The 20941-nt window shown below is 40.5% G+C and overlaps 1 protein-coding gene across 36 annotated transcripts in view; it reads left to right on the top strand.

Annotated features, from left to right (window-relative positions):
• MTMR3 (myotubularin related protein 3) overlaps nt 1-20941 on the top strand; it is a 57239-nt gene that overhangs the window by 2258 nt on the left and 34040 nt on the right. For 11 of the 36 annotated variants that reach the window (XR_014558980.1, XM_083716934.1, XM_083716942.1 and 8 more), the window contains exons 2-3: nt 18366-18430; nt 20849-20925. Coding sequence is in view for 35 of the 36 variants with exons in the window: in XM_083716934.1 (XP_083573060.1) it covers nt 20923-20925 (3 nt within the window). In the remaining variant the exon portion in view is untranslated. Of the gene's footprint in view, nt 1-75; nt 2215-5834; nt 5894-8562; nt 8652-16883; nt 16984-18365; nt 18431-20848; nt 20926-20941 lie in introns of those variants that run through there. The other 25 variants (XM_083716936.1, XM_083716928.1, XM_083716925.1 and 22 more) reach the window with 8 other exon arrangements.

The raw sequence follows: 20941 nt of genomic DNA, 5'->3' as shown, positions 1-20941 counted from the left end.
TATTAGAGTTGTTTAGAGCGCTGCTGCTTCTCACAGTCCTTTTTTTTGGGGGGGTGGGAATAAGTGTGGAGGTAGCTGCTGGTGGTCTTGGGACCTCTCAGTCTTATTACATCGTGTTATAGATAATGTTTTATCCAGTTCTGCTCGGAATAAACCTACGGAGATTAATGGACCTAAATTAGTCGTGCCAATTTATTTCGATGAGTTTGCTCGGAGTTGGAGTGGACACTGGATACAACCTTAAGTGTGTGTGTGTGCGTGTGCGTGCGTGCGTGTGCGTGTGTGTGTGTGTGTGTGTGTGTGTGTGTACTCTCTCATATGGGGATAACAGCCCTGTAAGGTAGGTCAGTGTTATTGTGAATGGGAGTGAGGCAGGTCATGGGACAGAATAACTGCTAGCCTAAGCCCGCCTGATGAGTTTGTGTCCAAGGTGAAAACTGAATCTGGACTCTTCTGTCTCACTTAGGAGCACGCAGCCTGCTCCTGTGCCTCTTTTTATTCTGGAGTAAAGTCCCACTGAATTCAGTAGGGCTTACCCCCATAAATAAGTGGGTAAATTTACTTGAAAGTAAGGCTTGCTGTATTCAGTGGGACGTAGTTTCAAGGAAGTGTACACGGGCCCCAAATTTTGGCCTCTTAACTCTTGCTCAACTGCATGGGACATTTGAGGAACATAAACATACGTGTAAGTAAATGCAAGGTGTACTTGGCTTCCCTTTGGCTGGGTGCACCCATGTTTTAGGCCTGAGACCAATTTGTGTGGCAGAAGATTGAGTTTGTTAACCCCCCCTCCCTTTCCTCCCATATTGTGTGTTTCTCATTTTCCCTTTTAACCCTAGATCTGATATTTTGGTTTTTTCCTCACCTTCCTGTATGTTGTCTTACCGCCCCCAATTTAATGTTATCAGCACACAGTCATCTTTGCTCTCCACAATAATTAATATCCAAAGTAACTCCCAATCTATGCTTCCATCCTTGCCATCACCATGCAGATTAGACCACACTGAAAAGGGTGTACAGAAAATCCACCCATTTGTGTCTCTGTAATCTGCTATGAGTATGATTTGGTGATTGAAGCAGTGCTGTAAATAACCACTTACCAGGTTACCTGTGGCAAGTGTAAATTGCCTCTGGAGACTAGCAAAGGAGCATGACAAAAGTTGGCTTTTAATATTGTGAAGACCACAAATGACTAGACACAAAGATGTGTGCCCTTACTGGGTTTGGGTTAACTTTTGTAGATTTTGACATGCAAGCTAAAGGGATACTGGGGGAGCATTTAATCTCTTTTAAGTGATCTTGGGAATATCCTCAGGTGAGACCTTTTAACTCTCACACCCCTTATGGTATGCATGTGTGTAATGGATAAGTTTCGTGATATTTCCCATTCCTCCTCATACTGCACAACTGTTTGCAAGGTTGCTGGAGCTACGCACTGCATGTGGGTGACTTTCGTATGAGATACGGTCAGTATTGTGTGGGATACCTGCATATGAAAATAATTAAGACCGTTGTGAGGAAGCCTGGGTTAATCACCTTCTTTCCCACCCCTGTATCCTTCACCTTTCCAAAGGACTACAACATCCCTTTATTGGTTCAGAGTTTGGCTCTGTATTCAGATACAGAAGTTTATCTTTCTACTCCCCTGATGTATTAAACTAGGTTTTACCTAAAGTGGATAGAGACATAGAACTGAGAACATGAACTTTTCTGTAGAAAGACTGGATTTTACCACTGCAGGGGTGTGACTAGAAAGTCAGAATGATGATTTCAGAATGATTGTTGTGTCATGGGACTCTGTTTTTACCTTTTCTGATGCAAGTTGTGTTGGAGACTATGTTCCATTTGTGGTGTTCTAGATATGGGGTGGGGTGTGCCATGCTGAGTTGGGTAGACACTGTTATGTGATTGCTTGCAGGTTTACAGGAGCTCGACTTGAGTTTGGTTCTGGACTTGAAGCAGTTCTTTCATCTTGAAAGTTGGCAGTGGTTGCTAATTTCAGGTTTTCTTGCATATAATATACTGTTGCTGGAATTTGTTGTTTTTGAAGGCCATTTCATTCTATACTTGTTACTATAAGCTTCACAATCTCTTCCAGATCTGTCTGTCTAGCTGTAAAGGAGGATTTTTTCCAAAATCATTCACCACCAGCACAATCCTAACCATGTCTACTCAGAAGGAAGTTCTATTGCATTCAGTGGGGCTTACTTCCAAGTAAGTGCAGCTAGGATTGCAGCCACAGATGTTTCTATATCTTTGCTTGGGAGCTGAAGGGATGGTGCTGGTGTTACCACAATGGTCTTGAGTGATTCAATTGTACAGTATTTCTAAGGCTGCAGTCTTATGCACACTGACCAGAGTGTTAGCCTAATTCAACAAAGTGACACTTCCAACTAAACAAGCATAGGATTGAGCTGCAGGCTTCAAGTTCAATGGAAATCTGTCAATTAACTAATGGACATCCCTTGGAAATTCAGCTTCAGATCTAAGGGACCAGTGCCCTTTGAAAGCTGTATTGTGCTGAGAAAACATGTGGGATAGAGAAGGCCCAGCTTTCCCTCCCTTGTCCAGTGTCCACCATGAGTGGAATGTGTATGTGAGGATGGGGGTTGCTTGCCGTGGGCTTCCAGGAAGGTATTGGATATATCCACTGTGTAGGTGCATACTATTTAAATGTCCAACATTGCTTCCACATTATCTTATCTCTACTACTTATTGTGACATGATGAATGGTCACTGCTGCTTCACTCCTCCTCCATCTGCTGCGTCATTAATCCAGAACTGGAATGTGTTCTATCAGTACTTTACATATGGATACATGGAGGGGTTTGAATATTTCAGAAGTGTAGGTGAAGTGGAACATCAGAGTGATGAAAAGTACTGAGTGTTGTATGGAAAGATTTCTCAAAGTTTCATGTGACAGAGGGCAGGTAGATATAGGAACATTGCCAGGTTTTGAAGGAGTAAGGATATATGGCAACTCCCCTCCCTGTGCCTAATGCCCTCCACTTGTTGTAGACTACAACTCTCATCATTCCCAGTCATTGACCATGCAGGTTGGGACTGATGGGAGTTAGGCTCCAAAAAAACTATCTGGAGGGAACAGTTGGGGAATGTTAATACAGTATGTGGAATTTGAGAACTGCCTGGTGTGGAGTAGGCACATAGCTTCAGGTGGTTGGGTATTGCTTGGTTAGTAGAAGACTGAAGAATGGAACTGCAGTCTGCTGTGTCATTTTGTGTGGCAGCAAGCAAAGCATCTCCTAATGCATATTGCCATGCTAAGCTGTGTATTGAGACTGTAAACTGCAGAGGTGTTAAGGCAAGGGGGGAAGCCAAGATTAATGCAAAAGAGATACTTAATGTTCAAGGACAACATTGCAGGTGGCTGTTATGCATATGGGAATAAATAATCAAGTATGAGGAAAGAAGGCACTCCACCTTTGATACTTCAGGTAAATTTTGCAGCTTGTTAAAGAATGATTCCAGCTGCTTTTAAACTGCTTGCACTAGGTGTGCTTAATGGATTTGACTAAAGTTTTAAATCCTCAAAAATTATGTTACTAAGTTTTGGATTTTCCCAGAACATGGGAAGTTGCATTATGCAGAGTCTATTTCAGATGGGTTTCAGGGAGGAGTCTTTCTTAGTCCTAGTTGAAGATATTGAGGATTGAACCTGGGATCTTTCACATCCAAAGCATGTGCTCTCCTGCTGAGCTGTGGCCCTGAGTAAATCACATGAAGATGCTTTGCAGCTCACTGGCTATAAAATAGCAAACACTGTTGTTACAGGGAAGATTTGCCACTTGGCTTTTTGTACCATGTTTAGGGCTTTAGGCAGGTTTTAGCAATATCTGTTGCTTGAGATGGCTAGTAGTAGTGGGTTTGTGCATACCTGAATCAGAACCTTGTTTATGGCACACAAAATTTATTTTCCAGAAAAATATCCTGTAGAAAACAAGAGTCATCTATTTTCACAAAAGTAAAACCAACCAACCAACCAACCTGTATGCATAACTTGTACAAGCTGGCATGCTGTATGCCATGGGTAGCCAAAGTGGTGCCCTGCAGATGTTTTGGACTACAACTCACATCCCTTATCATTGGATTTGCTGCTGGGAGCTGTAGTCCAAAACATTTGCAGGGTACCATGTTGGCTAGCTCTGTTGTATTTTCTTAAAAAATAATTTTTATTAACAGGCCAATCAAATCACATTAATTCCAAATCACATTAGTTCCAAATTATACAGCCAAATTTTTAAAATTTTGTTGGGGGTACCCATACTTCGAGCTCCAAAAGGGATCCAAACTTCACTCTTGCTGCTTCTTTAATTACACAATTCTGTTCAGTTCTGTCCAGATAGTCTCTTTGTTATTTTCCTCATCTTCTTGTTGTTATCATATATTCCTTTCTTTGTGATCTCTGATAATCTTCACAAGCGGGTGGCTAGCCCTGTTGTAAGCCATACAGTGTAGCATATCACCTGGCACCAGAATTCCTCACTGAGGGAGAAGAGGACTGAAAGTGAATAAAAGAGTCATGCCATACTTTCATTTAGATCATACAGGACTTTCTTATGGTATCAGCGATGCAGACGTTTGTTTAGTTTGTTCCAGTTTAGCAATCTTTCCTTCAGTTTATTTGCACAAACTTGAGGCTGTTAGCTTGGATGCCAGAATAACTTGGGGTTGCCAACACACAAGGGAGGGAAAGGGAGCCTTCTCTGCCCGGGCTCCAATGTGCACTTCTTATTTATTCATTTATTTCATTTATGACTCGCTTCCCAAGAAACATCCTAACATCAAAAACATAAACAATTTCAAATTTAATACAAATTGGGATAAAAATCCCCACTTAAAAATCTTGTTGAAAAAGGAAGATCTGAAAAGACAGTAGTAAGACTGCTCCTTTCTGACATGTAATGGGAGGGAGCTCCAAAGGGTAGGTGCTGCCATACTAAATTCTTGATTTCTACCTTGTAGAGAACAGACCCTGTGATGAGATGGTCATGGTTTGAGTCAACCAGTTTAGGACCCAGGGTGTGAGCTTCCAGGCAAACCATTGCTTATTGCTGTGTTTCCTTTCATTTCCAGTACACTAAGCACTTCACAAGTTGATTCCTGTCTCTGGAAGCAGTGGTGTGATTGTGTAACTATGGTTTGTCAGTTCAGATATCATGCCCATCATTCATTATGTGTGATGCCAGAATTGAACCCTATGCTGAACTTTGAAAATAAGTTTCTCCTGTAAGAGAGAGTTTTGCTTCTTGTATGGCTAATACAGTATACACAAACTGACTAGAGAAGCTTTTCTCAAACTTGAGTCCCCAGATGTTCGACTACAACTCTCATGATTCCTAGCCAGCATGGCCAGAGGTCAAGGATGATGGGAGTTGTAGTTCAAGAACATCTGGGAACCCAAGGTTGAGAAAGGCTAGACTAGAGTATTGTGTTTCATAAGGGGAGTTATCATAAGGGGAAAAGAAAGATAAGACTCATTGCTTCATTCTCTTTCCTAGGTGATTCTTGGTCCATAAGTAAATCGAATCCTGGGTAGGATATTTTATTAGGGATGTGATGATATAATCAAATCTCAAGAAGGTATTTTAAGGAGTACAGAATCCTAGGCAAACGTTATAGCTAAGGTGTTCCTCATAGAGGAGAACATGCTTCTAGCTGATTTGAACACTTTAAAGTATGTGGATGTGACTTTACACCCAGGAGCACAGCATATAATTCTCACTGTTCTGTAAAGTGCTTGTCTGTGCATTGTGACATCATCTGATTTAAAATGGGGAGAGAGAAGCTGTTATTCCAAATTCCATTTTCAGAGTCTGGGAATAATAGCCTCAACTGGTATTTGCACGTGTATTTTCCTGCTTGTACAAGCCAGGCAAGTAGGCTTTGTTTGTCATATCATGTTTTTAAAGACTTGAGATCTCAGGAATCTCCAGTTAGAGTGGGAAACAATTCTGTGTGGAATCCTGGAGAGAGACTGTTACTCTGAGTAGACAGTATTGAATTTGGTGGACTAGTAGTCTGACTTGGTTTAAGGCAAGTGGTTCCTGCCTTCTGTTAACTGCCCTATGCATGGCAAGTGGAAGCTACAGTGTTGACCAGGAGATCATGTCTAATTACCGTACCTGGGAGGGGAATGAAAATGCTATAAAAATGAAATGGGTTAAAGTATATTTTCTTTAATCCCAATTCAGTCCTTCACTCTCATTTTTCTTGCATTTAGAATGGTTGTTTGTTTAAAATAAACAATCAAGCAAATTGGGAGGCATGCTAACAATTTAAACATTAGCCAAAATATTACATCCAGAAACAAAACAAAATTAGTTATATCATAGTCCCATCTGAACTGGGAAGCATGAGCCCTGTCTGAAAAGGCCCTGTTGATTTACCTGCAGCCTAAGGCCTCTGCTGCTGCCAGCTGTCTGCATACCATTCCCTTTTCGCAAGCTTACTCTTGGGGGTAAGGATAGCAACAGAGAGGGCTTGTGGCTTTGAAGACCTCAGACGTGATGCTGAGGGAATGCTTATTACTGCCAGGAAGCTTTGGAAATGCAGTTTCTATTATTTTGTAATGTAGTGAACGCTCTACATTTAACACTGGAAGCATCAGGAACTAAATTCCCCATGTTTCCTTGTGTCAGACTGGGAGGTGTCCCTGCTGTCAGCATCCCCTTCTCATCTCCATGCAAGAGTAAGTGTGAGGAAGGGGCTGGAGGGGCTGCTTTGATGGCACTGAATCTAAACCCCTAGGTCTTTGGCAGGGACTTGAAGTGGGGGGAAATTCTTGCACTTTCCATTCCAAAGTTTCCCATTGCAACTGTGCAAGATCTCTAACTGGCTGAAGGCAATACCATGGTTATCTTAAAAAAGGGAGGGTCCATGGAATTGTGTGCTTCCTAGAGATAATGAATAAGCTTGGCAAGTAGAACAAAAAGCAGCTTAAGCTTATAAACAAGTTGAGCAGTTCTTAGCAGTCTACAGTTTTGAAGAGCATTTTTATAAAGAGCAAACGGTGTCACCTTAGTTCAGCTTCCTCTGTTGGTATGGTAAATTGTTTGACTGAGGGTAACACACTAGATTGAAAGCATTCATACATCTATTTGATGACATTCATGAATTATAAATTGGAGAAATATATTTTAGAGCATTAGGTTGGGCTGTTGGAGAACTTTGCTAATAATTCATTGTTGGTGTACAAGATTTGGCTGGGATCTGCTTAGTCAATTCTAGTCTCTTTTATTAGTCACCCAGATGAAGGGTGTGACATAGGCCTGGCTCTCACTGTGGTGGTAAGCTTGTCTCTGGATGTGGTACTTCAGACAGGTGCGGCTCACGTAATGAAATGGTGCTCCACATATATATAATAGATAATATCCTTGCACATTGAAAACTAGGGAGACTGGTTCTAGCCTTAGCCTAGCCTTCTCTCCCATTTCCTAGTTTTCTGTGCAGAGTATTTTGTATGGAGAAGCATTCCGTCATGTGAGCCCATACCTGTGGTCTAAAACAGAACAGCTCACGTTCAGGTCAACCACCTCAGTAGAAACAAGACCTAAGAAGGACTGATTTAGAATTCAAAGTTTATATTGGCCAGTTAAAGCACTTGCTTGGAAACCAAAGACAAATGCCAAGTTGTTACTGACCTCAAAATAGAGGAATTTATAAACTGGTGGATAATTGGTGGGTAGCGGGGAGGGGGGGGGGAGGCGAATCTACAACACGACAGTGACAACAGAAAATGCAAATTCAGTTTTGAGGTGCAATAACAAATATGGCATACAGATTAAATTGTGTACCTTCCATTGATTAAGCAGCATTCTGTCAATTTTTGTGAAAGATATACAACTAAGTAGAATAGTTGTGAATGCACAACCCAGAGTTTCCTAAAGCTAGTTACCATATTTTTTTTAGAGAGAAGGTTGAAGAGGTGGGTTGAAATCACAAGATAGGGTATTCCAAATGCTTAATAAATGGCTGTTATAATGTATATCTTCTTGCTTGTGAGTACAGATTACCCTTAGGCAAGCAAGTAGTTATTGGGAGTGAATTTCCCTTCTCCTCCCCTTGCTCCCAGCTAATGTGCTGCAAACAATTTATTTTGTAATGCCTTATCAGGTGAACGGTAAAAATTATGGTGGGCTAGTTATTCTGGGAGTCTTATTTGCAAAGCTTTTATAATTGGAACCCCTTCTTCCTTTGGCTCTAGGACTGTCACTAGTCCCATAATGAAATTTCTAATATGCAAGTATCTTGTCTGATTTGTGGGAAGGGAATACTGTACCTATTTCTTGTTTCTGTGCCTGTCTTTGATTTGTAACCCTTTACCAGCCACATTTCATGCTGGAAGTGGAGTACTCTTTTAATTCATCATAATTTTTTAAAAAATGGTCTTCCTTGTTTTCTCTAAACATAAACGTCATATGAAGTTATGAACTTTATAGTCTATTGGTTAAAGTAATATATGTTGTAACTTAATTTTCTGAATTAAACTTAATTTTAACTTAAGTAACTTAATTTTCTGTTATGTTCCTGATAAATTAATAGATAAAAGGAACCAATTACCTTGACTTAAAAAAGAACATTGAGGATGCTGAAGGGATCTAGAAGACATATGAAGAAAGGCTGAAGGAACTGTGAGTTTAGCTCATAAAGGATTTTTCTACCTTTGTGGGGACTTGTTTGCGAGGCTGTTATAATGTTGACTGTTGTCAAATACATATCAAAAAACTACAGAAAAAGCTGTTTAAATTTTGCACTGAAGATTGGCTAAGAAGTAGTGGGTTTAAACTACGGGAAGCTAGACTGAAAACGGAGGGGGGAGTTTTACAGCAGCAACAGCAAGATGATAATTCATTACTTAAGAGAATGTGGAATTTACAATCATTTAGTAGGTTTAGACAAGATGGCATTGTGTCCCTGTCAGTTATGATTCTACAGATTTACTTTAGTTTTTTAAAAAATTAAACAAATGTACTCTGCTGGAGAACAAATTGGCTGCCTTTAGATATTTAGTGTATTTCTGTTTAAATAGAAAGGTTTATGTTGCTGACAGCCAACCTTTTAAGCAAGTGTGCTACAGGTCAAGTCAAAGTATCATGAGTACAGCATTCCAGTTTTCATGTAAAACCAAGCCAGGGATGAAAACTACAGAACCAGCTTCTTGGATCTTGTTTGGTCACCACCCTCTCACCCACTGGAGCAAATGAAAAACCTTGCTTTCAATTTGGTACAGTTGGTGTTTACTATACCTGGATTATAGGCTGCTAGTAGCTCTAACTTATTATGGCTGCATTCCTCTCTCTCTCTCTCCCCCCCCCCCCCCAGTATATAGTCTTACTTGTCAAAAGTAGGCTTTGGTCAACTGCATGCATTTTGTCTTAAAGTTACTGGTCTCTTTCTACTTGTTGATGTTGACATGAGCCTAGGCAGAAAAGAAAAGTGTGGTTCTTCCAAGGGTACTAATAACTGCAACAGTATTCCCTTGTACTTAATCAATTTTAAGAAGTGCTTTCATTGGTGAGAAATGAGAATTTCAGCACCTGTGTGTTTACTGCTGAAATTCCAGAACTTTTTAAAGTCAGCAGTCTTGGAGTTACATTCTGCAGCCTTCTGGAGAACACCTAAGTTGGGAGGGAACCAAAGAATGAAGTATAAAGTATTTTTGGAACAAATGTGAAATTTACCCAGAGCACATTTAAACTCCATAATCAATTCACTGTTACAGTTCTGTAAGGTATACTTGTTCAAAATGGAAAATGGAGTGTTTTTAGTATTTCATTGCCCTGCATATTTCTATTGTATTATTTGTGCAACTGCTTACAGGTTGCATAAGTAAGACTGATAGGTACAGGTTTGTTTATATTAAATCTGTGAATTGTGAAGTCAGTTTTGATTCATATCAATTTAATGCCACCACAGTAACATAAAATTTTGTCCACTCACTAAATAAATTGTTTACAATTTGTAATACAGTTCTGTTTGCTCAGAATGTCTGGGGCGGTTACCTAGTTTTACCCATTCCTATTAAGTCCTTAATTTGAGCGTGATAAGGGCCAACCCTTCGGCAATTCTGTTCTTGGAACCGGCACCCACCCAGCCATCATGTGTGGAATCACTGGTTTTCATTCTTATGCTTGCAAAATGATCTCACAATCTTGATTATCTGTACCAGCTCCCTTAATTCAGGGTTTTAAAATCTATTGTCCCAGCTTGGGGCAGGGGGAACATAAGCTCCCTGAAAAATCGATATGTTAGTATCTAGGACTTTGAAATATTGATTCACCATCTCAAAGAGCTAGTACTGAAAAAGCTGATATGGTTTCTAGGAATTTGAAATACCTTTCTCTTCCTCCATCATGTTCACTCTTGCCCTTAGCATTGCCCTTAGCATTGCTGTTGCATTCTTTTTTGAAGAATGGTATGCTGGTTTACAGTCTTTTTAAAAAGTGACTCATGAAGAAAAGGGGGAAAGCTTAGGAGAGATAGGTACATCCTTGATTTCTTCAGTGGACTGGGGGTTTATTAATATAAGAAATGAAAGGCAGAGTGTCCAGATTGATGGCCATGTCCCCTCACAACACAGTAAGTCTCATAAAAGACACAAGCAGCAGCAACAGATCATCTTAATCTATAGGGAGAAATTCCTCCAAGTCTCAGTCCCCAGCACTGCAGCTCTCTGCAGGCTGTGCTTGAAGAAGAGTGTTACTATACTTAGGAAACATGTCTTTTAACATGTCTGTAGACTACTACTCCATGTTCAGAGAACAATCTCTTCCATGAATGGTAGGGGAGTGGGGGTAATCTTAACATGTGATAATAGAACCATTTCTTACAGCGGCTCTGATGGTATTCTGCCAGAAGCTGCTGTTTGTCCTGTTGGGCTGGCTCAGAAGCTTAACACTGGAACACAGGAGAGCGAAGTATACGTAACTTGGATCATTTAGTTAGGATAGTTGCGTTTTCAAGGGATCAGTGGAGACAAGATGAGTTTTTCCAGAAAAAACTTTTTTTTGAGAAACTCTACAGCAGGGATGTCCAACTTCCAAGAGACTGTGATCTACTCCCACTATAAAAAAAAACTGGAAGTGATCTACCCATTGGATTGACCAAGTTGTTCAGCTTTTTTGGGAGAGGATGAACCAAAGTTTTTGAGCTCTCCCCCCCCCCCCCGGGTGATTGATTGCTCAGGATCACGGGATCAACCAGGGGCACCCCACGATTGACCAGTAGATCGGGATCAACGTTTTGGACACCCCTGTTCTGCAGTTTACTATTTAACAGTTAAGACTGATGAGACAAGCAGGATGAGTGAGGGCTGATGCAGCAGTGAGATTGTGTGGTGAATTGCTTCAGATACTGAGGAAAAAGGAAGAGGAAGTTGCGGTGAGAATTCAAAAGCTGGCAGGAAGAGTAGAGAATGAAGGGGGGGGGAGAGCTTGCAATAATACTCTGGAAAACGGGAAGGAGGAATCGGGGTTCAGATGTGCCAGAATGGGCATCAAGATGAGAGCTCCAATGTCTTCATAAAGCAGCAGAACTAAATAAAAACGTACTTCAAGGACTGTGGAAAGACACTCAGGAAATGGAATTCTAGAGACTCACTGAGTTCAGGGTTTGCGAAGCCATTTAGCCTCTGTAAAGACTCACAAAAGGAACAGCTGATCATGGACTGATTTCCAGATTGCTTGATGGAAAAAGTGAAGGATCTGAACCTACAGTGTTGTGTACTGCACTTCTTAGAAAAGCCACTTCCCCTCTTCTTGCCCATTCGTCTTATCTCACACAAACATGAACATCTTGCTTCTGATAAGTAAAGAGTTGATCCATCCCAGAAAAAAGTGATGTGTGTATATGTGGCCTCTCCATCTCCCATGTGATTAGCTTATAGTTTCGCTTCTATAGATCAGTGCCCTGCAATTATCAGTTTGAAGTCTGGTCAATACTAGAGGCAGTAATTTAGGAGGGGATATTCCTGCTGAGGTCTGAGAAGCTCTGAGAAGTTACTTTGGGGAAGATGATGCATGGAGAAAATGTTCATATTGCTGGCAATGGGTCCTTACGACTGTTAGGTGCCCACGATTCCTTAGCCTTGGGAGCTACTATTCATGGATTGAACAGAGACTGCTAGATAACAGAGTTACCTAATTACAAAACTGCCGGTTTAAAACTGTTATCTGTCACATCAAAAGAAATAATGATATGCTTTTGTTGAATACAGTTATTGAGCTATAACTGCGCACCAAATTGTGTTTCCCAAGAGTCCATGGCAACATTTTACATTGCATCTATATTACCAGATGCATGAAATCTAGTTGAATTGTTGCCAATCAAGAAACTGTTAAATAGGAAGAGGAAAGCTGTAGTTTTGGATTTTCAATTTATGGTGGAATCAATACATATTGGATGCAAGTTTGTAAGGAAATAGGACATTTGGTGGGAATTCTTCTATCTTCACTGTTGTTAATACTCCTGGTAACAGGAATTTGCTGTGAACAGGGGCATTATATTCTGGTTGGGTGCTCATAATCAAATTATGCTCTTTGTCTGTATGCAGTGAACCTTTCTTCTTTATTAGACAAACTCCCACAGAAAGAGAATGTACCTTTTCATTTTGGAAGGATCATGCTGCCCCCTCCCCATGTTTAATTTTCTTTTGTTAAGCAAACATTTATTGAGATCTAATGATTTTCCCACTGCTGACATTCTTGTAGGCTTTGGTTTATGGATTAAAGCTTTGAATATAGATTGCTCTTCTGTACAGGACAGAGCAGTTTGTTTGGTTTTCGTTTTGACTTGGGATCTCAGCTCAGTCCTTTCTTTCTCAAATGTGAATATCATATGTTTCAAATGTATTATTCTGGTTTATGTAGTTTTGCTTGCAGGGGTCTACAGTTTTTGGTGGACCAAGTAGTGTTTGTTTGTTTTTTACAACACTTCTGCCCTGGGGCAGGGTAGTGTGTAGGTATGTAGGTGTCACTGTTTGACACCTACACACTGTTTGACACCTAGCACTGTTTGACACCTACACAGCTACACACTGTTTGACACCTAGCACCTTCCAGCAGTGGTACTGAACAACCCTCCCAGTTAGCCTTTCCTATGGGAAGGGCCGCTAAAAAAAGAGATTGGCTGCTTGGTCACTAGTACTGGAAGAGATAAAACCTAATGGAAAACACAGATGTTGAGCTTTGCAATAGAAATGTAATCTGAACCTCTCTCCAGTTAATGCAACCCTGTTCCCTAAATGACTGAGATTTTTATCAATTTGGAAAACAAAATAATAGCAGCCACTGGACAAGATTCTTTGTCTCATTCAGCCTTCCCCAGCCTGGTGCCTTCCAGATATTTTGAACTACTACTCCTGTCACCCCCAGCCAGCACAGTCATATGATGCTAAGGTGGATGGGAACATAGTAGAGCTGGCTGAGGCTGGCAGGAGTTGTAGTCCAAAGCACCTGGAGGGCACTCAGTTGGGGAAGGCTGATATCAATAATAACCTGGTAGCCACAGGTGACAGGGAATTCTGTGCAGGTGATGGCAAAGGAGCCAAAACATCTGGAGGGCATGAGGTTTGTGAAGGCTAATTAAACTTCAGTACAGTGATGGCCAAACTTCTGGAAAGCATGTCAGAAGTTTGAAACGTACCGACCCCCCCCTCCATCTCCCAGCTTTCATTTTGCCTAAGGGAGAAACATGTACTGCCAACTGAAGAGACAGTGAGGTATGTAGGTCTGACTAGGCCATGGGGGCTCATGTCTCCATCCAAGATTCAGGGCATCTTGAAAGAGAAGCGTTTTGATAATTTTTGCTTAAGAATCTTGTCACAGAAAGGAACTTCTTCCAGTCAGTTCCGGTGCCTATCTTTTGTTTCTGGGGCTAACTACGGTAATCATTCTTCAGGCAGTCATGTCACATTTTTCTGAAGTGACTGCTGTCTCTCATTAGAAGTTACTGCTGTGGTTACAATAGAGGTAATCTGATATAATATGAAATTGTCCCGGATCATTCTATATATATTTGTATCAAAGTTGTTTAAGGTTAAAGAGAAGGACAAAGAACAGTAATAAGACAATAAGATGGTTGAAGGGATTTTTCTATATAGAGATGCTCAGAGCAAAGTTCATAATGGGTTGCAAAGGTAATAAAAAAAGAGGCAGCCACTCATTTCTCAAATGCTATTTTGGACAGCTGTGGACTTCACATACACCACTACACAGAGACTACAAATAACTTTTTTGGGGGGAGGGGAGTAACCTCTGTCCAGAGAAGAATAAACTGACAGTATCCAGTCCAAGGGAAAGCTCCTAAAACTAGATTTTCTCCTTTATTGTGCTTAGCCCTTGTTTATTTTAGGAAGGTAAATTGAAAAGTCACAGGCATTTAATGTTCCCCATAAGAGCCTTTGTTGGACCTCCTTTTTAAACCTTTGAATATATAATATTATCACCTTTGCAAAATGGATAACTATCTGTCTTTGTGGACAGAAAGATGAACACTGCATGAAGTCCAGCTCTCCAGAAAGAAGATTCCATCTATGCTCAGAAAGCTCCCTTGGTAGTCAAATAAATTGCTACATATTTGTGACTAAAGTTTCACCTGTTGTGTTGATAATTATAGGACAGAGCTGAAACTTCTGCTTTGATTTAGGATCACTTTGGAAATCTCCGGGGAACCGGCCCCATCAACCTCCTGTGTAGGAGGAATTCTGTATCCATCATCTGTGCTTCATTCGCAAGGCACAGAGTTGCAAAGCTCTGGTCTTCAACTTGGAGTTGTATTTCATCACTTGGTAGTGGGTATTATGGCTTGGCCTGCATAGACTAAGTCAGTAGTACTAGTGGTTTGAGTGTGACTCCATCAGATACATGCATTTTGTTCTATTTGTGCTACATCATTTTTACCTAAAACCAAGGTCTGAAGCAGCTTGGATTGTACAAAACAAAACAAAACACAAGAATTTCTCAACCTTTTAAGAAATATCAAAGTGGAATAACAATTCAAGGAGGAAGATTAAAACCATAATTTAGGATTGATAGATGAAGCCAGCAATCAAGAAGCGCTGTTCAGCACATGTAGGTCTGTTTTGCATGCAATGTAAAACCATAATTCAGTGGTATGTTCATGAGAAGGATTATCACACCTTGACCTCTCCTCCAGTGACCTTTCCTCCAGTGTGGCTGAGGAGAGGAAATTGAACAGCTTTGTGCATGCCTTTTAAATTTCCAGGGTTCTTCTGAGCTCAGGAGAATTATGGTAAGGATCAAACCATGGTTTATAATCCTGGCTTGTTAACAAGTCATCATTTAAACGAACCTTAGGGAAATGGACCTGACTACAGGACCAGATCCAGAAGTGGCCAGTCCTCCATAGACAAATGTCACCTGACATCACATGCCATCAAGTGATTCAAACTGCAAGCCATTGCTTGAATTCAGGCTGTGGTTGCAAAGGGAGAATTGGAAGTACACTCTTAATAGTTCTCTTGATCCTTCCTTTCCAGCTTGAATTTGATGCTTTTTGAATTTGGTGTTTTTCCCCCTGCTGCTGTGCATGGCAACAAAAAAAAGTGCTGAATTCAAGCAGTGGATGGAAAGGAAATGTGCTCCTGATTCTTCCTTTTGAATTTGGTGCTGCAACTTCATCTGTTCAGCACCATCACTGGTTCAAATTAACTACTTCCTTGAGTTGGACATAACCCTGGTTTAGAAACAAATGCTTCCAATTTCCTTCTTTTGGCTGTGTCAGAGTGAGGAGTGTGAAATCTTGAGACCTGCTGCTTCTCAAAAGACTGGTGCATGAGAAACAGGCCGTTTTTATGTGGCACTGACTCATACTTTGGCCTGGGCCTGTGGCACACTTAGCACTTCTTTTTAAAATCCCTTTTTAGTATGCCACTTTAAAAATGCAAACTTTGCTTTCAGTGACATGCAGTAAGTTTTCCCACAAGTACTTTACTTAGCCCATGGCCTGTACAGACTGTAATTGATGCAGTTCTGTTGCATTCTAGCTTTTGTTTATTTCAGGAAGACTGTAAAAATAAAACCTAAATTCTTATAATGCCATTTAATAACTCCTGTGTGTGAATTGCAAGATAATGAAATGGGCAGTAAGAATTATTCCATTATACCCGCAAAGTGGAAACGAGCCATCTCATTCTCGGGCGTGATGTCAGACTTTAATGTCTGCCAAGTAGGAACTTACTCATGCTTCAAAAAAACTGCTACCCCACTGGAAGTATTTAGTAAAAGCCACACAGGCTGCAGTGATGGAAAGGACAAATCTGTCACAATGGCATTTTATCCTCCATGGGTAAGGAGGAATAGAAATGCTTTGTAGAAGTTCAAACAAAGGAAGGCAGTGGATACTGTGCAAAGAAGGGATGATGAAAGTTTGAAAGCTGGAATATTTGCATGTGTGCAAGTTTGAAAATATGAATACATGTAGCTTTCTTAATACTGAGTCTGATTATTGGTCTATGTACCCCAGTATTGTCTAATATTTTGTTGGAAGCCACCCATAGTGGCTGGGGAAACCCAGCTAGATGGGCGGGGTATGTATGTATGTATAATTTTATTTTATTGGAAATCTTTACTTGTTAAATCTGGGACCTTCTACATAAATATTTATTATATTTATTTATATCCTGCCTTTCCCCCTCACAGGGATGCAAGGCGACTTAAGGCTAAACTAGGAGGACTTGTGTTATCAGTGGAAGCTGTCTTAAGAATGTTCTGTTTTTCAGCATGTCATCATCACATGCATCCCTGTTTGCTTGAGATACCACTTAAGAGCTTGTGACAAACATAGAGGCGCAATGCTATGTATATTTTCTGAGAATCTAGCCTTGCAAGGGTTCCTTTCAAGGAAGCTTGCACAAGGTTGCAGCTTTTGAAGAGTAGCTTGAACAGTTTGTCATATTTGTAAGCAAGTGGCGCTTAAACTAGTTTCTCGCGTGAGAATTAAAAGGCAGGTGTTTTGAGAAACTAACTGGATTGGGGAAACTGAGCTGGGTCTGGTTGCCAATATCCACAGGGTACATGGTGCTAAATATACATCCTGCGAAACTGATTTCAGATATTTGTCAGTGCATGTGTTCATTTTATATACCTTTGTATACAAAGTGTTGTGTAATATTTATTGTCAGGCATCATCATGTGGAACAAGCCACTGACATTTCAGTGCTCAGGAAGTGAGCCTAATGGCCTGTTCAGACCGTTTCCTTTTTTTCTTCTTTCCCCACCTGGTAGAGTTTTTGCCAGTTCTGTTCTTGTTTTTTCCTCTTGTGGGGAAGAAAAGTTGAAACTTACAAACAAGTGTGTGGGTGAAGAAACGACTGCAGAAACAACAGCTCTGGGGAATGCCTTGGTCAGTCCTTTTAAATGAAAGTCTTGCTCCATGACCACAACTATCTCCACCCAGACCATGTCTAGTCTCTCCCTTCCTTGTTTTCAGCAAAATATGTTTTCAGGATTTTGCATCAACCCTTATGAAATGGATATATTGGAAAGGAGAAGGAGGTGCACTCGGGCATTGCTCCAGTGTGCCTAGTTACAGCTCTGTGACCTGCTGAATTACTGCCTGTTGTGCAGATTTGAAGGGTTTTAAATAACAGTCAAGACAATCTAACCTTACCTGAAAGGGAGTGCTGTACAAAGTTTGTAATCTTTTCATCATTAAAACAAAGGTTTCAGACTAGCTAAGACAGTAGGTTTTAGTGGACCGTTTTAGTGGCAGGATGGCTCACAGGTGGAAACATAAAAGGAAAGTTGTTGGGATTGGGAATGGATTGTACTGGACAATGTTTCTGCTGTAAATATGATGCCGAAATATTCTGGGGTGGGTGGGTGTGCATGAATGAAGCAAATTATCAAACTGGTTTGAGAGGACTTTGCCCTGAAAGGGGTCATATAAGTACAATCAGTAATTTTTTTTTAAAAAAAAATGATATCACTGGATTTTGAGGAAGCACTTGAAATCTACCTTTCGTTCTGTATTTCAAGCTCAGCTGAGATCACGTCTACCCCCAACTTCCAAAATTATTAATTATCCTTTATGCAATTGTTCTTGCTTCCTAAAGTGAGCTCCAAACGGGTACAAGCTACTGAAAAATACATTTTCGGGCATGGACATCTTGAAAGCAGTGCTAAGATTAGAATAATGGATGAACTGGAGAGTTAGAAATAACAGTTTACCTTTACTGCTTAAATGCTATTTTGGGATGAAGGCTGTTCATTTCTAGTATTTATATTTTGCTGTAGCTAGTTAAGCAGGCTTCTGAGGTGGCATACACCAAATAACCATGAATTCAGTTTGATTACAGCACGGCCTTTCGTTCTTTCTGCTTTCAGTTTGAAGTAACAGAACATTGAACCAACGCCTGGAATTTTTGGAAGGAATATTTTGGTACTAGCTGGTAAGTTAATAGATGGTTAGCAAAAAATGAAGCTTTAGCATCTCAACTTACTATGTTGAACCTTCTGGTAGTCCACATCTGCAGAATGTGAATGTATGGGGAAGGGCCACACCTCAGTGCTTTGCATGTACAAGGCCTGCAGTTCAGTCCCTGGCATCTCCAGGTATGACTGGGAAATAACCCATCCTTAAAGCCTGGCGAGCTACTGCTAGTTGATTAGCAAAAGATAGAAGGGTGTGCCCCCATTTGTGGCATATTTCTGTGCACAATTGGAGGTATTCCATATGATTACGAAGGCAGAAGTAGAGAGTAGCAGTTTGTTCTGATTCATTTGGTGGTAACCTTGTTATGGAGCTATTCATTTCGCTTTTCAGTTGAGCCAGGTATGTGGACCAAAAAGCTTTCCACTCTTACCTGCTTCATCCTGTAGCTTCTACTCCATTCAGTCTCCAGTTAGGAAAGACTGACATAGGCTTTGTATGTGAAGCTGTTATGATTCTGCACCTTTCTAATCTTACTTTGTTTTGTATTGTCTTGGGTTATGTCATGAAGTATGGATAGGCATAAGGTGAACATGACAGCATTGCCTGTGGTAATATTTCAGTTGCGAGCATAACTGCCATGAACACACATGAGTGTGTGTGTGTGTGTGTGTGTGTGTGATGCACTATTCAATGTGAGTGGAATTTCACAGGTGTGGGCAGGGTTAGCCCCACCTTCCACACAACATAGCTTCAGCAGTGCATGGTCTGCATGCTATGTTGGAGAGGCAACCAAGCTGCACATCTGAGCCATACCAGTCTCTGCAGTCCTGTTTCCTTGCACTTACAGGCTCAGAAGTTCTTTGCTACTCAGTAAGAATCAGAGTGCCTTTTAGGAAAGCCATGTTGCCGAATGGACGCTAGTAGGAAGCTGCCAAAAGGCTTCATAAATGAGTTATTATTGAATTTAATCGGACTGCCTTTCTCATATCACCTTGCCCACTGCATTGGATATAGAGGAGGCCCTTCTCTATGTCCCATCTTTGGGGAAGGATTGTTTGACTGGGGTGAGAGTGAGGGCCTTCTCAGTCCACTCAGACTGTTCAGCACATTGCCCCAAGAAGTCAGGGTGACACACACACACACACGCACACACACCACTTGTTAAAGTTAAAGTTGTTGAATACTTTCTTATTTTTAAAGGCAGACTTTGCCTTGATGAAGCAGTTTGCTTTATCGGTTCTGCCTTTTGCTATTGTATTGTATTCTACGGTATTTGTGTTTTGTCTTGGTGTTGTAGTTTTTATTGTGAAACTGTGAACCTGCTTGTTGTAAGCTGCATTGTATATAAAAAAAATACAAATATTTGCAAGCTCCAGTTATTAGGCAGCTCTGATCCCTGAATAGCTAAAAAGTTAAACAGCAGTGTTTTAGTTAAATTTTCTTCCTAATACGGGTAGTTAGACCAATCAATCAGATGTTTATTAAAGTCAACAAATCATTAAAGAAGCTATAAAAAATGAAATATGAAAAATATGAAATCTCAGCCTCTTAGTAGCCAAGGTATTTCTCCCCCCCCCCCCAACATATTATGGCCATTAACCCAGGCTCTGAATTTGTTGCACTGAAAGCTGGCAGAAAATTTTCCTGTAATAGACAATAAACTCATTATTAGACTTCTTTCCAGGACATTTCTTCTAACTCAGTAGTATAATGGCTTTCTAACTTTTTAGTTAGGCATAATAGGGAGAGTATTGTAAGCAGCCCTGATTCATTTGAGGGCTTAGTTAGGATATCAGCCTTCTAAATAAATAAAGTTAGAACTTTTAGAGGGCTATTGGGCTTCTCGGAAGGCTGTATTTCGTAGTGATATTCCAGGTAGTTAAACATATTGCAGATCTCTATGTTAATAGGCTAAATGGCAGCCCACAGAATTGCGTGACTTTGTACCTTTCTTGAGGTTCACTGTTAACAGTGACGTTAAAAGTGAATTCGTCACCATGGCAGGTGAGCTTTGTTAATAAATAGAACAGCCAGAATCCAAAGAGCTACTTTTGATGTGCCTCAGGAGTTAAGTACACCCTGCGGGACTTGTTTTTACTTTTATTCTTTGAATGGCAGATTCCAGTACCATTTTTTCAGACTCTTCAGAGCTTCAGAAATGGTTTGCTTTGCAGCATGGACATCTGTTATAATGCAAGTTCAAATCAGTCTTTTAAGGAAACCCAGCAACCAAAAATTCAGAACAAATTTGAGTGAGGCAGTGAGAAAAAATCAAATGGAGTTAATTAAATGCCTTTGCCTATATTTTGTCGTTTGAACTCTGTTTTCTTACATCTGTACTTGAGTTATTTAGAATTCAAGTGAATATCGGTGACTTATTTACTAATAGTAAATGTGTTGTCCTGTTTACTCACTTTCTAATTTTGTCTTTCAGATTGTTACATGATATACAGCGCTACAGACAATTGAAAGCAGGGACAAGGCTCTGCCTATTAACCTGACTCTGTCATGGTAAGCGTACAAATTC

Source organism: Podarcis gaigeae (assembly GCF_964106915.1).
Source record: "Podarcis gaigeae genome assembly, chromosome: 16".
Taxonomy (NCBI): Eukaryota; Metazoa; Chordata; class Lepidosauria; order Squamata; family Lacertidae; genus Podarcis; species Podarcis gaigeae.
This window is presented reverse-complemented; position numbering and strand designations above follow the sequence as displayed.